This window comes from Pinus tabuliformis, chromosome 9, assembly GCF_031772625.1.
Source record: "Pinus tabuliformis cultivar Carrire ecotype Pingquan chromosome 9, CPIR1, whole genome shotgun sequence".
In the NCBI taxonomy this organism is placed as follows: Eukaryota; Viridiplantae; Streptophyta; class Pinopsida; order Pinales; family Pinaceae; genus Pinus; species Pinus tabuliformis.
In genome coordinates, this window is record NC_142307.1 from 223265599 (window position 1) to 223283691 (window position 18093).

The 18093-nt window shown below is 37.3% G+C and overlaps 1 protein-coding gene across 1 annotated transcript; it reads right to left on the reverse strand.

Moving 5' to 3' along the window:
• Window positions 1-3921: 3921 nt before the first annotated feature.
• On the reverse strand, window positions 3922-17747 carry LOC149147961 (uncharacterized). The gene is made up of 3 exons (XM_089442025.1): window positions 17577-17747; window positions 4451-4603; window positions 3922-4350 (listed from the first exon to the last, which is right to left on the reverse strand). Exons 1-3 carry the CDS (start codon window positions 17745-17747, stop codon window positions 3922-3924), a joined length of 753 nt encoding a protein of 250 aa, XP_089298151.1.
• Window positions 17748-18093: the final 346 nt, after the last annotated feature.

Sequence of the window (18093 nt, forward strand, 5' to 3'; positions counted from 1 at the left end):
GATGGGGTCAAGGATCATGTGGTACCACATATTGCCGAGAATGGCAAAGGAGATGTGGGACGCCTTGAAAACATTGTACCAACATACTTCCGTGCAGAGGAAGATGCTCCTGGAGAATCAGCTAAGGGCATACCAGATGCAGAAGAGAGAGAAGATAAATGTCTTTCTCAGTCGATTGAAAGAGAACTGTGACCAACTAACTTCCATAGGGGCCACGCCAGATGAAGAATTGATGGTGAGGACTGCACTGAACGTAATCTCGGAGGATTGGGAAGTATTTGTCTAGAGCATATTAGGCAGGATGAGTCTTCTAGATTGGGAGGAACTGTGGGCGGCTCTTCGTCAAAAAGAGATCAAATGGCTGACCAAGGAGAGGAGTAGTCACAAAGGGGTCAGCATCAAGAAGGAGGAAGAAGAGGATGCAGCTCTAGCATCTGCAGGAAAGCGGAAGAAGAGGAAGAAGAAGGACCTGTACAAGGTCAAGTGCTTCCAATGTGGGGAACTGGGTCATTTTGCGAACCAGTGTCCTAAGAAGAAGAACAAGGGAGAGGCTTCTAAGTCCAAGACTGCGCCAACAAGGGCGGAGAAAGAAGTCGAGGAGAATGATGATTGTGCCATGAGAGCTCAGGTGCCAGTTGAGAAGAAGCATGGAGACATCAAGTTGTAGTCAGATGGACTACAAGCGATGAGGGGTAGGATCCTTGAGGTACCCAACCTCTTGTATTATACCTTGATACGGGAGCCCCGAAGAGGAGTAGCAGGATTAGTGAACGTGGGTAGAGATGAATGCGGATGAAGCTGCAGAGGATGCTACAATGCAGGAGTCCTCGGACAACGTGAGGCTAGCAGGTTGCAACAATGCGAGAGGCACAAGAGTGTTCCACCAATGCAGGATGGTATAGAGAGGTCTGCAATGGTGCAAGATGCAGGGAGTTGTTGGAGTAGCGTAGAGGTCAATTGAGGGAGCACTTGTTAGCAGAAGAGGGAGATTCAGCATCAAGAGTGTTTCTAGCCTGACAGGGATGTCAGAAGTTGGGTGGAACAGTTAGTTACTTCTCAGTAACTGATTTGCAGTGCAGTAGCAGTGTGCAGTAACATGATGCAACATGATGCGAGGGAGATGCAGTGCAGATGCAGTGCTGGAAGGATGGACTAGCAACAACACAGATGCAAAGGGAGTTGTCATATGGATGTAGCAGTGGCAGTGGCAAGGCCATAGGCAGCAGTTCAGGATGCAGTGGTGCAAAGGATGTTGGGTGAGGAGGCCTAGCATTAGCACAGGTACCAGTGTTGGATAATCAAAGTGATACTCAGAGTGGAGTATTACTTGAGCATAGTCCTCACGAAGAGGAAGTGTTGATTTTGGGTAGCATCAGATGTGCTCTATCCATGAAAATTGGTCGAGACGCTAAAGCACATGAGATCTCCAAGACCCAGAAACGGTTTGGACAGATTCTAACCAGTTTGGGAGATATTAAAATAATTAATATTTTTAATGAAGTTACTAAGTCTAAACTTAGGAAAAATAAAATATTAATGGGTATTAATATAAAACTGGGTTAGAAGGCTCCAAAAGTCAAGGATCTAGCCAAATCTAATCTCAGCCATTGATTAGAGATTTAATCTCGGTCATTGAAGGACCAACAGGAAAAGTATAAGAGGAGGCTTGAGGGTCAATAGGAAGATACACTGGAGTGATCAGTCATTCATTTTGCTAGAGTGAGGTTGCTAAGCAAAGTTGAATCAGTGATCAGCAGCGAGGGGCAGTGAGTGAGAGGCAGAGAGGCAAGGACAATATTGGGAGACCAGCACAGAAGAAAAGAGAGCGAGAGAAACAGCCACTCCAAGCTATGCATAGCCCAACAGAGGCAATGTAGAGCCTAGAGAGACTACATCATCCATGCAAAGGGTAGAGGGAGCGACGCAGAGGCTCCCAAAGGCTGCGCAGTGCCTCAGAGAGCTTATGCAGAGGGTCCTGGGGTTGATGCAGGTCAACAGAAGGCTGATGCAGTGGCTAGAAGGGCCAACACTGAGCTTCAATTGTGTCGGAGAGGGTTTCGTGGGACAGGTTTTCTGAATACCTGTTTCCGGATATAGAGGTATTGTTGTCATGTATTTTTCTCTGTCAGGTGAGTCGGTTTGGGCACCTAGTTGTACTCAAATAGACTGCATAATAATAAAACCCTCTAAATAACTGCACTAGTTTTCCCGCCTTGGGTTTTTTCGGGGACATTGGTCCAAAATAACGGTGTCACTTGTGTGCTTGTTTTCTTTCATTTGATGATTTGTAGATGTTGTGAATGTATTGTGTTTATTTTGGTATTTAACTATGTTAAATAACTTGTAATAATTTAGACAAGTAGAAGAAATAAATCAGCAAAATACAAAATGATTTTCTAACGGATAGACTTAGAAAATTCAACAATTTGATGCTCTCACATGGTGGGAAGCATATGGCGGTATGGGACCTTTACCAAAATTGACAAAAACAATTCTCTCACAGGTTGTAAATACTTCTTCTACAAAGAGATGTTGGAGCGCCTACATCGTCATACATAATGTGAGAAGAAACAGACTCAATGAAAAACGGGCAGAAAGCTTGGTTTATGTGCACTACAACTTGATATTGTTGAGTCGTTATTGTGATTGAGCTTATGAGGATCCAACATATAAAATTTGCGACAACCACCCAAAGGACGATAATTTGGAGGATGACACTATACATATTGAACAATTGGAAGCTGAACTTATGAGAGATGAAAATGAAGCAACAACAACCATGCCACCCCACCATCCAGTAGCAGTGCCAGTGCTCGAGTTCCAAGTCTTGTTCATTTGTTGTCTTTGCCTTCATGTACATCCTCATGTGGAAGGCATGTGCCTTCTGGTTCTGGTCATGGAACTGTGCGGGAGGAGATTCCTAGAAGACCACCAGGACCTGCTCAGAAATCAAAAATTTCTCATGGCAAGAGGAAGTTGTAGATAATAGATTTACTTGTCTTTTCTACTTTCTATTAGTTTTAATAATTGTTGGCTCTTTCATATTTATTATGATATTTTTTGTAAACAATATATGAAAATTTAAGTTTAAAGTTTGAGGTTGGCAATTATAACTCATTGGTAATGAATTATGAATATAATGCTTCGTGGGTACACTTAACTTACAAGTACAACTTTGGTGATCAATTATGATAAATGTTATATATTGAATTTTGAAAGCTTGAAACTTTGAGATTGTTGAATCATGAGACTCAATATGTTGTATGTTACTAACTTGTGAACGTCGTTGATGAAGATTATAGCTTCTAGATGATTGTTTTTATATGATTCAATCTATGTTTTTTATGTTTTTTATATCTAATTCATCATTCTATATGTTTTTGTTGACATATATGCATCAAAATATAAAAAATTATATATTATATAAAAAAAAGCTCCCAAACTATGAGCTTCTGAAACTTTCTCTCCGCCCCCACTTCCATTCCCCGTTTTCGCTTCTGCTCCCAAGTAACCTTGGTCTCTTAGGAACCCTCTAGACTTTGGGGTTTTGGTTCTCTAGACTTAGGAACTAATAATTTTCCTTTTAATTTCTTTTTAGATTTTAAACCCCTCTACTTGGGTTCTTTGCCCACAAACCCTTTTGTGACCAAACTTTTCACAAACCCATCTCTTAGGCTTGTGGAGTACCTCCAAGGCTACACAACTCAACACATACCCTCAGTGTAAGTCATTGCAACTATTTTACTAGATTGGGTGAGTGAAGAGTGAATACGCGTGTGTTTTTACGTTTGTAGAATTATAGCTCTGCTCCAGTAATAATTGGAATTTATCATATTTTGACCAATTTTTATATTTAATCCAACTAAGGCATGTTTTAGTGGCCTTTCAAAAGAGTAAAGATTTATAGAACATTAAAGGAAATCAGTCACATATAGCAAGGATATTCGTATTGTAATAATAATGCTGATAATCTAAAATAAAACTGCGTGAATTAACCATATTTAGTGAACTAGAGATTAAAAAATTACCCCAGAAGAAACCAAAACTGTACTTATTACCTTCAGTATGTGCTGGAGGATTTTTCATGTCTCCCTTTGAATTTATCTCCACACTTAAATGTGTTCCAGTTGCAAGTTTTTCAATGATTGGGAAGTTTGTTTTGTTGGCATCACCCTTCAGATTTCTCTGACCATTTGCATATGTTGCTAATGTTCTAGGTTCCTCAGCAACTGGAACTCCAATACTTGCATCATTACTAAAGATTTTCTTTTCTCCATTAGTATGAATTGGTTCAGAACTGGGCTTGTGCTGATGTACCCAATGGACATCAACAAGTGATGCAAAATCTATCTGTAATCATTACAAGAAAAATTACAGGAAATGTCATCACTCATTAAAAAAAAATTGCTATTGATAGATCATAGAACTGACAGAGGGACAGACTTTTTACATCTAATAACCCATCGTCATTGTAAGGTGAGGTGCCTGTCTGATCAGCATCTTCTTCTTCACCATGAGAATTCTTGAATAGAAAAGGATACTCTGAAACTGGTGTCAATCTGATCTTACTGGATTCACAGTCATACCATGCAACTATGCCAACCTGAAAAACGACAGTTATTTAAGAAACAATTATAGAAGAAAAATGCAGAATGGAAATTCACAACTTCTAGGTCGAGGCTATGGTTTCATGGTGCGACTAGTGACCTTGGGGAAAAATCTCAGTTGAAACCTTGCAAATCAAAATTCCCCCAAGCATTAGAGGGAACCCAGATCGGTAACAAGGGTATGCGACCTCATCATAACACAAAAAAAGGTCTAAAAAATCAGTGAAGGGGGGCTCCAAAATTTTGAAGTGGGTCAAATTTTGGAGTTGTTATAGCAGCTACAACAATTGGCGATTCACTAGTAGAACCTCAAGGTCTCTGCTTGTTTTATGTTGAAAAGTGCAGTCGTCCCTTGTGAACATGTCATTGGGTCCCACTGAAGTCTCCAAGTTACCCTTTGATATTGATTACAAGCACCTCACCAGTTTGACTTGGCTTATTTAACACATCAACTAAGAATGTTCCCAGTGACTATAATATGGGCCTGGATAATATTGTATGGGCTACATAAATGTTCAGTATTGTGGTTATATATCTTTGGTGTTTCCTCGCTTCCAGCGAGTCTGTTTAGTACCCCGAAAGCGTCACTCTTAGAAATCACAAATGTTGCTCCATTGCCAACAAGCCTGTTCAGTACCTCGACGGAGTTATCACATCACCTCTTTGTGTAGGAAGCCTTTCTCAATCCTTTACTCTTTACTTCATTTTATTTTCTTACATGCACATTGACATAATTTATCAAGCATTTATTTTTTCCAAGGCAGATTAGGGAACCTAACTTATTTGATGTGCAAGAGAGGTTGTTTTTGGTTCTTTAGAGACCTTATTTTTCCTGAAAGTAGTTTTCCCATTATAAGTTTTCCTTCTCCCTTTCAAGTCAGTGGGTGTAAACTAACTTTGAACTTTTGAAGCCAAGTCAAGAGTGTCTTGCTGTTACAAATAGGTTGTATGGGATAATCAGGGTTCCCCACCTACCTTAGTTCTTACACCTCAACAAGGTTTTGACTTTATAGGTAGTCAAGATCAAGTATAGAGAAGAGGCAAACATTTTAGCCATTGGTGTATGGGATACCTAGTGGGAATACATTCAATTTAGGGTGATGTTCGAGAGTTATCTATTTAGGTTGAAAGCCTTTATTCATAGATAAGGCTATTATAATGCACATGATATGCAAAGGATGCGGGGGACTAAAATAAATGCAGAATTGGAAACATAAAAGGTAAAAGAAGGATATCTACAGGGGTGAGTGGGCAACTTCAATAGTTGCTAGGTAAAGTAGAACTTGAGATCTTGACTATGCAGGGTTTATTCTTCTGGTCTAGGGTTTGTAAGCGATAGGTATGTTTTCCGCTGTCCTCATGGGTTTTATCCCATTTCAGGAGCAAGTCGCCTATGTTAAATTCATTAATCCCTGCAGATTTCTTATCGAACCACCTCTTGATTCGGTTTTGGTGTACGACAAAATCCTTGCTAGCCTTTTTCCTCTCTTCCTCAAGTTTGAGCAGGGTATCAATTCGGTTTTGCATGGTAGGACAAGGTGTACCTTGAGATTCTTGCAATAACTGGAGGGAGGACAGGTACAATCTTGGTGGCAAAATTGCTTCCTTTCCATACACTAGGAAGTAAGGGGAGGTCCCAAAATATGGTTTTGGTGTGATATGGTCCCTACAGGGCATTTTCTAGAGAATTGTGCCAATTTCCTTGTTGTGACAACAGGGTTTTCTTGATAATGCAGATTCGTTTCTTGTTGGTGGAAGTAGCTAAGCTGTTACCTTGGGGATAGTAATTAGTGGAATGTTTCAAAACAATACCATTTTCCAAGCCGAAATCATCTAACTTAAATGATGAGAAATAAGTAGAATTATCAAATATGAGGGAGGTAGGAACACTAAACCTGGTTATGATGTTATGATTAACGAAACGTATTACCTCTTGGTCATTGATTTGACAGTGGGAAAACTTCCACCCATCTTGTGAAATAATCTGTGGCCATATGTACCATTTTTGTTTTGATGAATGTGGCATGATTTCCCCAATGACATCCAACCCCCACTGTTGAAAAGGTTCTTCAACTGCAATAGGTTGTAGTGTTGTGACTAACCGTGATTCCCTTTGAGCACACTTCTGACAAATAGGAGACTTTTGCATATATGCATGGGCATCTTTGAATAAAGTAGGTCAACAAAAACCAATCTTCATGTTATTGTGTGTTATAGTATCTTTGACGTAATGGTCTCTTGCCGACCTATCATATAGCTCCTTTAACACCTTTTCGGCTTCATCAGATTCTAGACATCTAAGTAACACGCCGTTGTGGTGCGTGGAAGCATGCGTTGGGTCACATCAGAGTTCTTATAGTAAGAAATTTCATTTTAGAGTAAGTGTTTTGTAAGTGAATCTTTTCTATGTCGTTGCTTAAAATTGATCTTGTTTTCTGGTTACAGTTTTTAATCAATAACATAGTTTTTTAAAAGTTAATTTAATTTTATTTATTTAGAAAATAATTAGGTGTAGTGAGATATAATTTTTAACAATATAAATTTACTTTTAAATATTTAAGAAACTAGTGTATTAGGAGTTCTTGTAATAGGAAATTTCATTTCAGAGTAAAAGCTAGTGTTTTGTAACTGAAGTTTTCCTAAATTAGTGTTTAAATTTTTTGTGTTGGTCATGTTTTATAGTTATATTATTATACTTTCCACAAGCATGCTATTAAGCATTTAGTTTTTTGTTTCACTAGCTATTTTTTAGGTTCTTAAAGTTGCCAAATTTTTCTATTATTTAGGTTCTAAAAGTTCATCTATCATGTCAATTTTTTCAACTATTTAGGTTCTCAAAGTTCATATATCATGTCAAATTTTTCTATTATTTAGGTTCTAAAAGTTCATCTATCATGTCAATTCTTTCAACTATTTAGGTTCTCAAAGTTCATATATAATGTCAAATTTTTCTATTATTTAGGTTCTTAAAATTCATATATCATGTCAATTTTTTCAATCTTTAAACTTTCAATTTTACAGACTTGTCCATTGAACAATTTTTTGAAAACAATTTGAGAAAAAATTTTATTTGAAAAAATTGAACATGATTGTTTAATTCATATTTCAACTTCCTTTTTCCATATACAAAGAGTAAAATATATCAAATGTTTTTTATTTGGAGTTTGATCTTTCATATTAGCATTCAAAGTGTGAGCATTTAGTAAAAGACTCATTAATGTTTTTAACGAATTGCCCACCAATGAGAAAATCCAAACTAATATGTGACTAATTTGAAATTGTTCATCAATTTTTTGAAAGTTTAAAGTTCTCTAGAAAAAAAATTGAAGTAGATAATCAATATCTATATTATTTAAGAAGATTTTAAAAATATATTATTCTTTTCATATTAATTTAGTTGATATTTAGTTAAAAAAAATTATTTGTTTTTATTCAATTTTTGGTCTAAATAAATTGGCAATTAGGTTTGGTTGGTACTAGTTCGAAACCTTATATCTACACATTATTATATATTATATCACAAATTAGAGAACAAAGCACAATTTAGAAAATTATACATTCATGTTGTGTAGTCAATTGAACTTCATGGACATGTGGGATTCTTAAAACATACTCAAGAATTTGTTTCATTTTTAAAAATTTATATGGCTAATTGTCTTATGCCAAATCATTGTTTTTCACTTCAATTTAAGTATATTTAAATTAAGAGGTAGTTACTAGCTACTACATAACACTTGTTTATATGCACAATATACAATATATCAATTCTATGAAAAGTATAAATTTTTTATATATACACTATTAAAATGTTTTAATTAAAAATAAGAAATAATTTTAATATAAAATAATTTAAAAAATAATATATATATATATATATATATATATATTTTAAGGTGAGTACTTAAGAACATACATATTTTAAGATACTATAAGGAATAATTTTGTTTCCCTTTTAATTGTTTTTGTTTCTTATTTTTAAATATTTATTTATACAATAAACAATTTTATATTTTTAATTACTTTATTTTATAGCTTAAGTGGGTCTAATGGTTAAGATTATATGTTTCCTCTTAAGAGATCACAAGTTCGAAACCAGAGGGGCTAGAGTATGTATTCCTTCATAGAATTAGTAGTGAAATCATTGCACGGAGGTTGATCCTTTGTCTCACAAACAAGGGGGTCTCATACACCAATTTGATGTCTGGCCATCAAGGTTGGAATTTGGATTTCTCTTAACCCATCATATAATGGAATTTGGATTTCTCTTAACTGGAATTGTGTGGAAGTGGGTCTCTTGTCCCACAAACAAGGGGGCCTCATACACCAATTTGATGTTTGGCATCAAGGTTGGAATTTGGATTTCTCTTAACCCGTCATACAATGGAGTTTGGATTTCTCTTAACTCGACATACAATATTTTTTTTTATGTTTTTGGTCCTGACGCTGTCATGAAATGTTATGTTTAAAATTTTTCCCTTCAAAAGTGATGTTCTCATAATAAATTAACCCCTCACCAATAAAATTCAATTAAAAATTTAACCTTTAATAACATAATTTGCTAAAAAAGTTCACATATATATCACAAGAAACAAAATTATGATAATAGACAAATGACTTATTAAATATTGAATCTTGGTTTGAAATTGCATAGAACACTCACAATAAAATCTTTGGAACCTAAAACCAAATGTCTTTGACTTTGACATGCCATTGCATTTGTATATATGACATGTTGGGTTGTGTTATATTCTTTCCACGACTAGCCCACGTTGTTAACTAGGGGGTTAGAGGGGGGGTGGAGCACCCCCTTCGTTGCATCGATTCTATAGCAGGGGGGGTCACAGGGGGTTTGAGGTGTACTCATAACCCTACTTTATGGGGCCCGAGGCAACGCCTAGGAAAATTTTGGTTTTGGACCCTATGTTAGGTTGGGAAGACCCACCTATGGTTTTGTGCATGATTTTCGCACATGGTTTTGGACGCGATGGTTTTCGGTCCATGGTATTGGATGCTTCGGCATGTATAAATATGTATTGTAACATTGAAAGGAACATAATGAAAAATCAAGCTGGTAGTCCCGATTTTGGGATCTAGGGGAAAAATCTCTGTGCTTATGTGTTTTATGTGTTATGCTCTCGCATTGTTTATTTTATGTGTTTTAGAATTCGTATGTAGGTAATATCTGTATGGAGTTAAAACCTACATTTGATATCAGAGTTGTCTTGGCTTCAAGGGGACGCCTTTGTTGTTGAGGGGTTTTGCTCGGGTCTGTGGTAGACCTTATTCAGTGGGAGATCTGCGAGATCGATTTTGGTGGTGAAAGAAGATAGCGAGCAGTGGAAATATAGAGATCGAGAAATTTAATGGTCAAAATTTTGAGTTGTGGAAACTCAAGATGGAGGATTTGTTGGTGGATAAAGATTAGGGGATTGCAGTAGATCTGGGAACTAAACCAACAGGAGTGTCCAATGAAGAATGGAAGAAGTTGGATCGGAAGGCAAAGAGCACAATACGATTGTGTGTCTTAGATTCAGTATTGCTGAATGTATCAGGGGAAGCTACGACGAAGGCTTTGTGGGACAAGTTAGGAATTTTGTATCAATCTAAGTCTCTGGTGAATAAACTGTTCCTACGGAAAAAGCTATATAACCTGAGGATGAAAGATGTAGACTCGGTGACAGAGCATCTGAACGCATTTAATACTTTGGTAAGTCAGTTAGCGTCTGTTGATATTAAAATTTCAGATGAAGATGAGTGCATCAGCTTGTTGTGTTTTCTACCAGATTTTTGGGATAGTCTGGTTATTGTAATAGGTAGTAATGCAACTACCTTGAAGTTTGATGAAATAGTCTCATCCTTGCTTATGGAGGAGATGAGACGAAAAAATACGAAGAGCCAGAATAGTGATGCCTTGTCTGTATGAGGATGGTCCCAATACAGAAACAAAAAATAAGTCATCGAGTGGGAGATCTAAATCTAAAGGGAGATCTAAATCTCCAAGAAAACCTATAAAGGTGGTCTGCTAGAAATGCGGAAAGGAAGGGCACTACAAAAGGGACTGTAAATCTAAGGCTCCTAATAAAGGAAAGGGATCTGATGGTGCTCCTTCTGTAGAGGTGAAAACCACCTCAGATGAAGGTGGGGATGTGTACTTGGCTTCTTCAAGTACACATGTAGATCATGAGGCATGGTTGATTGACTCAGGTGCATCCTCCTTTCACTTCACTCCCCACAAAGAGTGGTTTTGCGAGTATGAGAAATATGATGGTGGTGATGTCTTCTCAGGGGATGACAGGAAAGCTAGAATCATTGATCGTGGAAAAGTAAAGTTGAAGCTGCAAGGTGGATGGGTTAGAACACTTCCGAGTGTTCTACATATTCTTGCACTAGCCAGAAATCTGATTTCTGTTAGCAAACTAAATGAAGGATACCTACAAGATGGTTCAAGGAGCACTAGTATTGATGCAGGGAGTTTGGGTTGGAACTCCATACAAGCTACAAGGTAGCACTGTGGTTGAAGGGTGCAACAATTCTGTGGTTCCTAAAAGTGGAGCAGAAAATCTAGTGATCTCTGGAGAGAAGACCATGTTGTGGAATCAAAGGCTTGGACATATTGGAGAGAAGGGCCTTCGAATACTTCATGGTAAAGGTATGGTAGAAGGTATGAGTGATAGCTCTCTGGATTTTGATTTATGTGAAAATTGTGTATACAGGAAGCAGAGTCAAGTGAGTTTTCCCTCTAGTGGTAAGAGGCCGAAACATATATTATAACTTATGCACAGTGATGTGTTTGGACCTATGAGGGTTCCATCACTGGGTAAGTCTGTGTATTATGTATCATTTATAGATTACTTCTCAAGGAATACATGGATATATTTCCTTAAGAAGAAATCTGAAGCCATTGACAGTTTTAAAGAATTTAAGGCTCTCGTGGAAAATCGAACAGAGAAGAAGATAAAGGAGCTAAGGACAGATAATGGTGGAGAGTTCTGCAGCAAGGAATTTGAAGAATATTGTAAGAAATGTGGTATAGCATGACATAAGACTACTCCATATACACCTCAACAAAATGGAGTTGCAGAAAGAATGAATAAGGCATTGATGGAAAGGGCAAGAAGCATGCTCAGTGGTGCCAGGTTAGGATAGGAATTCTGAGCAAAGGCGGCGGATACTGCATGTTACCTGGTCAACAAGTCACCTTCATCAGTGTTGGAGGATAAAACTCCACAAGAGGTATGGACTGGTAAGAAACCCTCTCTTTCACATCTGAGGGTATTTGGATGTGATGCATATGTACATGTTCCAAAGGAGAAACGAACCAAGTTGGATAGTAAATCTGAAAAGTGTATCTTTATTTGGTATAAGAATGCTTTAAAGGGTTATAAGCTTTTGAACGTTGTGTACAGCCTAGATGTGGTGTTCAGAGAGGTGAAAGATGTTATTAAACATGAATTCCAACCAAAGGAAGCTGAGAAGATAGAGTTTGAGCTAAAGGAGGAAGAATCAGACTCTATAGCAGAGGACGAATCAGAAGAGGAAGAGCCACAAACTCTGGCTATGAGAAGATCAGTTCGAGAAAGAAGGCAGTCAGAAAAGTATAGTCCATCTGCTTTTTGTTCAAATTTTTCTTTATCTATTACTGACAATGATCCCAGAACTATAAAGGAAGCAATAGATTCAGAGGATGGCAAACTCTGGAAAGAGGCCATGGTTTATGAAATGGCATCTTTGCAAAAAAATGAGGCTTGGGATCTGGTGGAGTTGCCGGCTAGAAGAAAACCCGTTGGCAACAAATGGGTGTTCAAGAAGAAGACAAACACAGAAGGAAAGGTGGAGAAATACAAAGCTCGGTTAGTAACAAAAGGTTATTCCCAAGTGTCGGGAATTGATTTTGGTGATATTTTTTTCTCATGTTGCCAAGGTAACTTCTATTAGATTACTTTTATCTGTTGTTGCTGCTTTTGATTTTGAAGTAGAACGGATGGATGTGAAGATAGCATTTCTTCACAGGGATCTAGAAGAGGAAATATACATGAAGTAACCTGAAGGCTTTGCAGTGAAGGGTAAGAAAGAACGGGTGTGCAAGTTAAAGAAGTCTCTGTATGGGTTAAAACAGTCACCAAGGATGTGGTATCAAAAATTTGATACATTTATATGGGGACTTGGCTTCACCAGAAGAAAAGTGGATCAATGTGTGTATTTTAAATTAATTGGTGACCGTGTTATTTATTTGGTCTTGTATGTGGATGATATGTTGCTAGTTGGAAATGACAAAGAAATTATCCAGGATTGAAGACCCAATTGTCCTCCAAATTCGACTTGAAAGATCTTGGTGCTACAAACTATATTTTGGGCATGGAAATTAAAATAGATCGTAAAAAGAGGAAGCTCTAGTTAAACCAAAGGAAGTATGTCGACACAATACTGCAGAGGTTTAATATGCAGGATAGTAAACCAATGAAGGTTCCTATTCTTGTAGGTGTGAGGTTATCTGCTGAATAGTGTCTCAAGACTCAAGAAGAGGAAGAGGACATGTCCCATGTTCCATATGCAAGTGCAGTTGGTAGCCTGATGTATGAAATGGTTTGTACTAGACCAAACATTGCACATACAGTGGGAGTATTGAGCAGGTTGATGAGCCCCGAATTGGGTAACTTATTGGGCTCATTTTGCCTAATTGTCCTTGTTCAATCCTCCGTTTTTCATAGATTATGCATGTTTTTTAGTATGTTTATGTTATTTGAACGAATAAGGGTGGTCACTCTACCTAGGAAGCTAATACATGGTTATTTCAGGTTTTTTGAACAAATTTTGGAGCAAAACCAAGCAATTATGGGACAGCTGACAGCCAAGCTTGAGGTGAGGATTCGTAGGGAGGTTGTCTCTTGCATTAAATGGCCATTCCTCGAAACCTCCACCCTCAACTCCGAGTTCAACAGGCCACCAAAACGAATTCTAAAGGCAGTCGAGCAGCTTTGGGAAGAGTGATTGTTTACTAGCAGTTGGAACAGTCGAGTCCCTTGAATTTAGGAGGGCTGATAGGTCCCTCGTAATGTAAAAATAGGAAGGTCTCAGCCTTCAGAGTTTACTTTTGGAACTATTGGTATTTGCACTATAGTGTTGTCCTTTGCTCAGCTTGTTTTCTTGTAGCTACTATTATATAACTTTCTTGTGATGATTATTTTTGAATAATGAGAAGCAGCTCTACTTGGCATCAGATCTAAGTCCTTTATAGGAACCTGCAGCTCTTGGGGTTGGGCCCAACCTGAGTGCTAAGGCCTTCTTTATGTATTGTTATTTGTCCTTTATGTATTTGCAAAATCATTTATGTTAAGTAGATTAAATCTTGTTGATTAACTAGGTCACTATTGATGATTAGAAAGACTTTTGATGTTTAGATTGAGTTGATAGGTTGTTGATAGGAAAATCTCCAGAAAAAGGCCATCAAGCACCTCTGATTTCACCTCTCCCTCAGTGGGATCATGAGTTGGAATCAAGGTGACCTTGTTTCCCACAAAAACACTGACGTTTCCTTGCCATGCAATCATTAGTATTTGATTTTCATTTGCAGAAGTTGGTTACATGTTCAGATTCTTGAATGCTTCGTTGCATAGTTAATATACATGGTTTCCTTGCGAATAAAACTTTTGTTCATTCTCTTTACTGTTAGCTAAATCAGATTAGGTCAACGTAGCTAGGTCTCATAGTTTACAATTCTTCATTTGTTCAGTTGGAAAAATGACTTGGAAAGAACCTCTTATCCTTCTTTATCTGCCCATTCTCCATCAATCCCACCTGCTTCATCCTCTACTTAGAATCCTTGCCTCACGTTTGCCATCTGCTCGCATGACCCTAATTTTTTTGCAACATTGCTTCCGTCCTCCTTGAACAAATCCGGCCATCTAAATCTTTCCTCAACTCCATCCACTAAGTCCTGGACCACCTCCAACCCTTATCCTACCTCCATACTCACTCCTCCACCTTTCTCTCTCCATCCCTCCTCCAAAATCTCATTTTTGAACATCCTGTAGAAAATTACAGACATCCTGTAGAAAATCACAGACATCCTGTAGAACCCCTACAGACTTCCTGTAGAGGCTTGTTGGTACCATTCCATTACCATCCTTTTTCTTCTTGAAACATATCATTTGGCTACCTTTTTCCTTCATAGACCCCTTACATCCATTGAAATTGATTAAGTAATAGCATTATAGTTAATAGTTTGCATTAAAGTTAATTTATGAATTTTTATGTTAGAAATTAGGAATTTTCAAGAAAAAGGTTACAGGAAGTCATAACATCCTGTAAATGGTTTATCATCTGACACGTGGCATGATAGGTAAGCCAAAGAAAGGGATAGGAATGAAACCTAGAATGTACATGCATGGAGAAAAATCGATCCTACAGCAAATCCAACACTCCTAGTTATGCTGTCAACACTGGTCAAAACCCCAACCTTTTGGTTACAAAGGCAGTAACAGCCATGGGTTTCCCAAACCGGTTTCGTTTTGTTTCTTTTTGGAAATCGATTTAGAATAGAAATGACCAAAAATAATTCCATTGTAAAAGCAGAAACAGCTGCTTAGTGAATGTACATTCAATTCAGATAAAGACTGGGTATTAGTTGTTTTTCAAAGACAGTTACAGTTACGATTATTATGATCTCTGTGTATCATTTTGAGAACAGAGCTTTTTGTATGATCTTCAGAACTTGATTACAGTCACGGTTTTACCACACAACATTCATGCGTTAATACCCACGTTTCTTGAGTTTACTTCGGTGTACCATTGAAATGTGGACGGGCCCTGCGTGGATTGGTATACTATTACTTTTATTTCCTTAGCAGCTTTTGAATATTGAATAGAACGCATAGTGTTTAGTATTATTTCCATGCTTATGACTTTGTCAATTTAATTAACAATTCTCACAAATGGTATTTATGGTGATATCTTAAAGGATTTATCGTTAGATCATTGAACCATATCTTGTAAGAGATCTGATCCATTGTTATATTTTAAAAGCATCTCCATAGACTCTGTTTCCATGTATTTAAACTGTAGTGTGCTTTTGATTTTTCATGAATGCTTAAGTGTTAACTAGATAGAGCTTTTGTGCATAGCATCCTTGTAAAGGGATTAAAATCTCAGTCTACCAATACGTTGTATCTTTAGGATAGTTAGATGAGTTGGGTAATATGAGTGTCAAGGTGAGAGGAAACATATCTTAACCTTCCGTAAAGAAGTACTGTAACCCATCAAAATGAAAACTTAGATAGGAATCCTTTATGTCTATAGATTTTAGACGCATGCCTCGAAGTTTACTTAACCCGGTCGATAATAAATCTAGTCTAATCTAGCACCCTAGGTTGACCACTACATTTTGGCGCCGTTTCCAGGGAGGCGTAGTTAGAGGATTTCAAAAACAAAAAATAAAAAATAAAAACACAACATAGATTTGATTTTAATCATCATTTTAGAAATCATGTTTACTTATGCCTAGATCTAGAGATAATAAAGGTAGATTCATCAAACCCCCTCATCCAAAAACTAACCTACCATCAGGAGCAGACCCTTTAGTAAAAGTTGAAAACACAACATCAGCTGAGGAAATAACCATACAAACACTAGAGGATAAACAGAAATCAGGGCAAAGACTCACACTCATCGAGAGGCAGATTCTATTAGCACACAAATCTCAAAAGAAACATTTCCCTGAATCCTCTATAAAAGGAGAAAGCAGCACAGTAACTCAACAATCTATCCTTAATCTTCTCTTTGAAACAAGTGACATCGAACATGAAATTAAATCAAAAGAGGAACCTATCAAAATGGCTGAAGAAGGACATGGATCAGAGAGAGGACCACCAAATCAAGAAGAGGAAGATTCAACCTTTAAATTTCCTATCCAAGAACCAGAAGACAATCATGATGAGGAAATAAAAATGAAAAACATACCTCCTTCTGTGTTACCAAATTTTTATGGCATGGCTTCAGAAGACCCAGATTCATTCTTGTTTGAGTTTGACATTGTATGTCGAACATATGGTTACACAAATGATGCCCATAGGCTTAGACTCTTCCCAGCAACATTAAAGGCATCAGCACTAAAATGGTTCATGGGACTTGGTGAGCATGCAATAACTAATTGGGATGGCATGAGAAGAATATTCCTAAGGAAATACCAACCTTATTGTAGATCAAAGGATTCTAAAGATGATATCTTTAGGATGAATCAACAAGAGGATGAAAGTCTAGAAGAGTACTTGGAACGATTTGCTTATAACTTACAAAAATCAAAACATCGATCCATGACTCTTGATCTCATTAGAACAATATTTTTGAGGGGCATTCGAGAGGAATACTTAGATGATCTTAATTTGATGGGAAAAGGTGATATTTCCACTTTACCTTTTGAATAAATTGTTGATTTATGTGAAAAGTATTCTAGGAGTAAAGCCAAAATTGGAAAAAGAACCATATCATCCAAAGCCACAAAATCTGCTTCAACAAGTGTCACAAGAGCTGAAATAGGAAATCTGTTAGAGGAATTTAAAACAGATTTATTGAGTACTTTAGGAACTCAAATTGACACTCTTAAAGCTAAGAAAAGACAAGAAGAGGAAGATCAAATGATGGCTGTCTTTTGCCCAAAATTCCAGAAGAAACATGCCTTAAAAGACTGCCCATTAGAAAACATTCAAGTTTGTGCTTTTTGTACTGAAAATCATGATATATTTCATTTCTCTAAAGTCAAGGTTTTGCAGAATTCTAATGTGGCAGCTAACACAGATATGGAAAATGTGTATTTCATGGGTGCAAAGAGACCATGGCAGCCAAGACCTCCACCTCAAGGTATGTTCCCAAACCAGAATTTACAATTTCCTGCACATGATCAGATGTATGCTCAGAATTTGTGGAATGTACCCATGCCATGGCAGCACCAAAATTACCCACAACAACAATGGAGACCATCTCAGCAATACTCCCAACAATATCAGTCATATCCTCAACCATACCAACCATATTCGCAGCCATATCAACAATGTCATCAGTCATATTTGTCATATCCTCAATTATATCAGCAATATCCTCAACAGCAAGTTGTTTACCCATACCAACCTCAGCCCACTCAACAAGCATTACCTGCTCCTCCACCAATAAATCCACCACCATTACAACTTCCATCTAACCAACAACCTCCTAGACCTACTCAAATCCCTGCTCAACCTGTATCAAATCCAAATAACAGAGCAGAGAGACCAGCCTATAATGTAGATGAGGGACCATCATATCCCACATTACCTTTACAAAACATCAATTTGAGGTCTGGTAAGGTACTTCAAAAAGAACCTCCAATAGCTGAAAAACAAGAAGAAAATGAAAATCCAACTCAAAAGAAACAAAATGATGACATCAAAAATAAACAAATGCAACCATTGCATCCACCACCTTTTCCAGACAGATTGGTTCAAGCAAAACTTCCCAT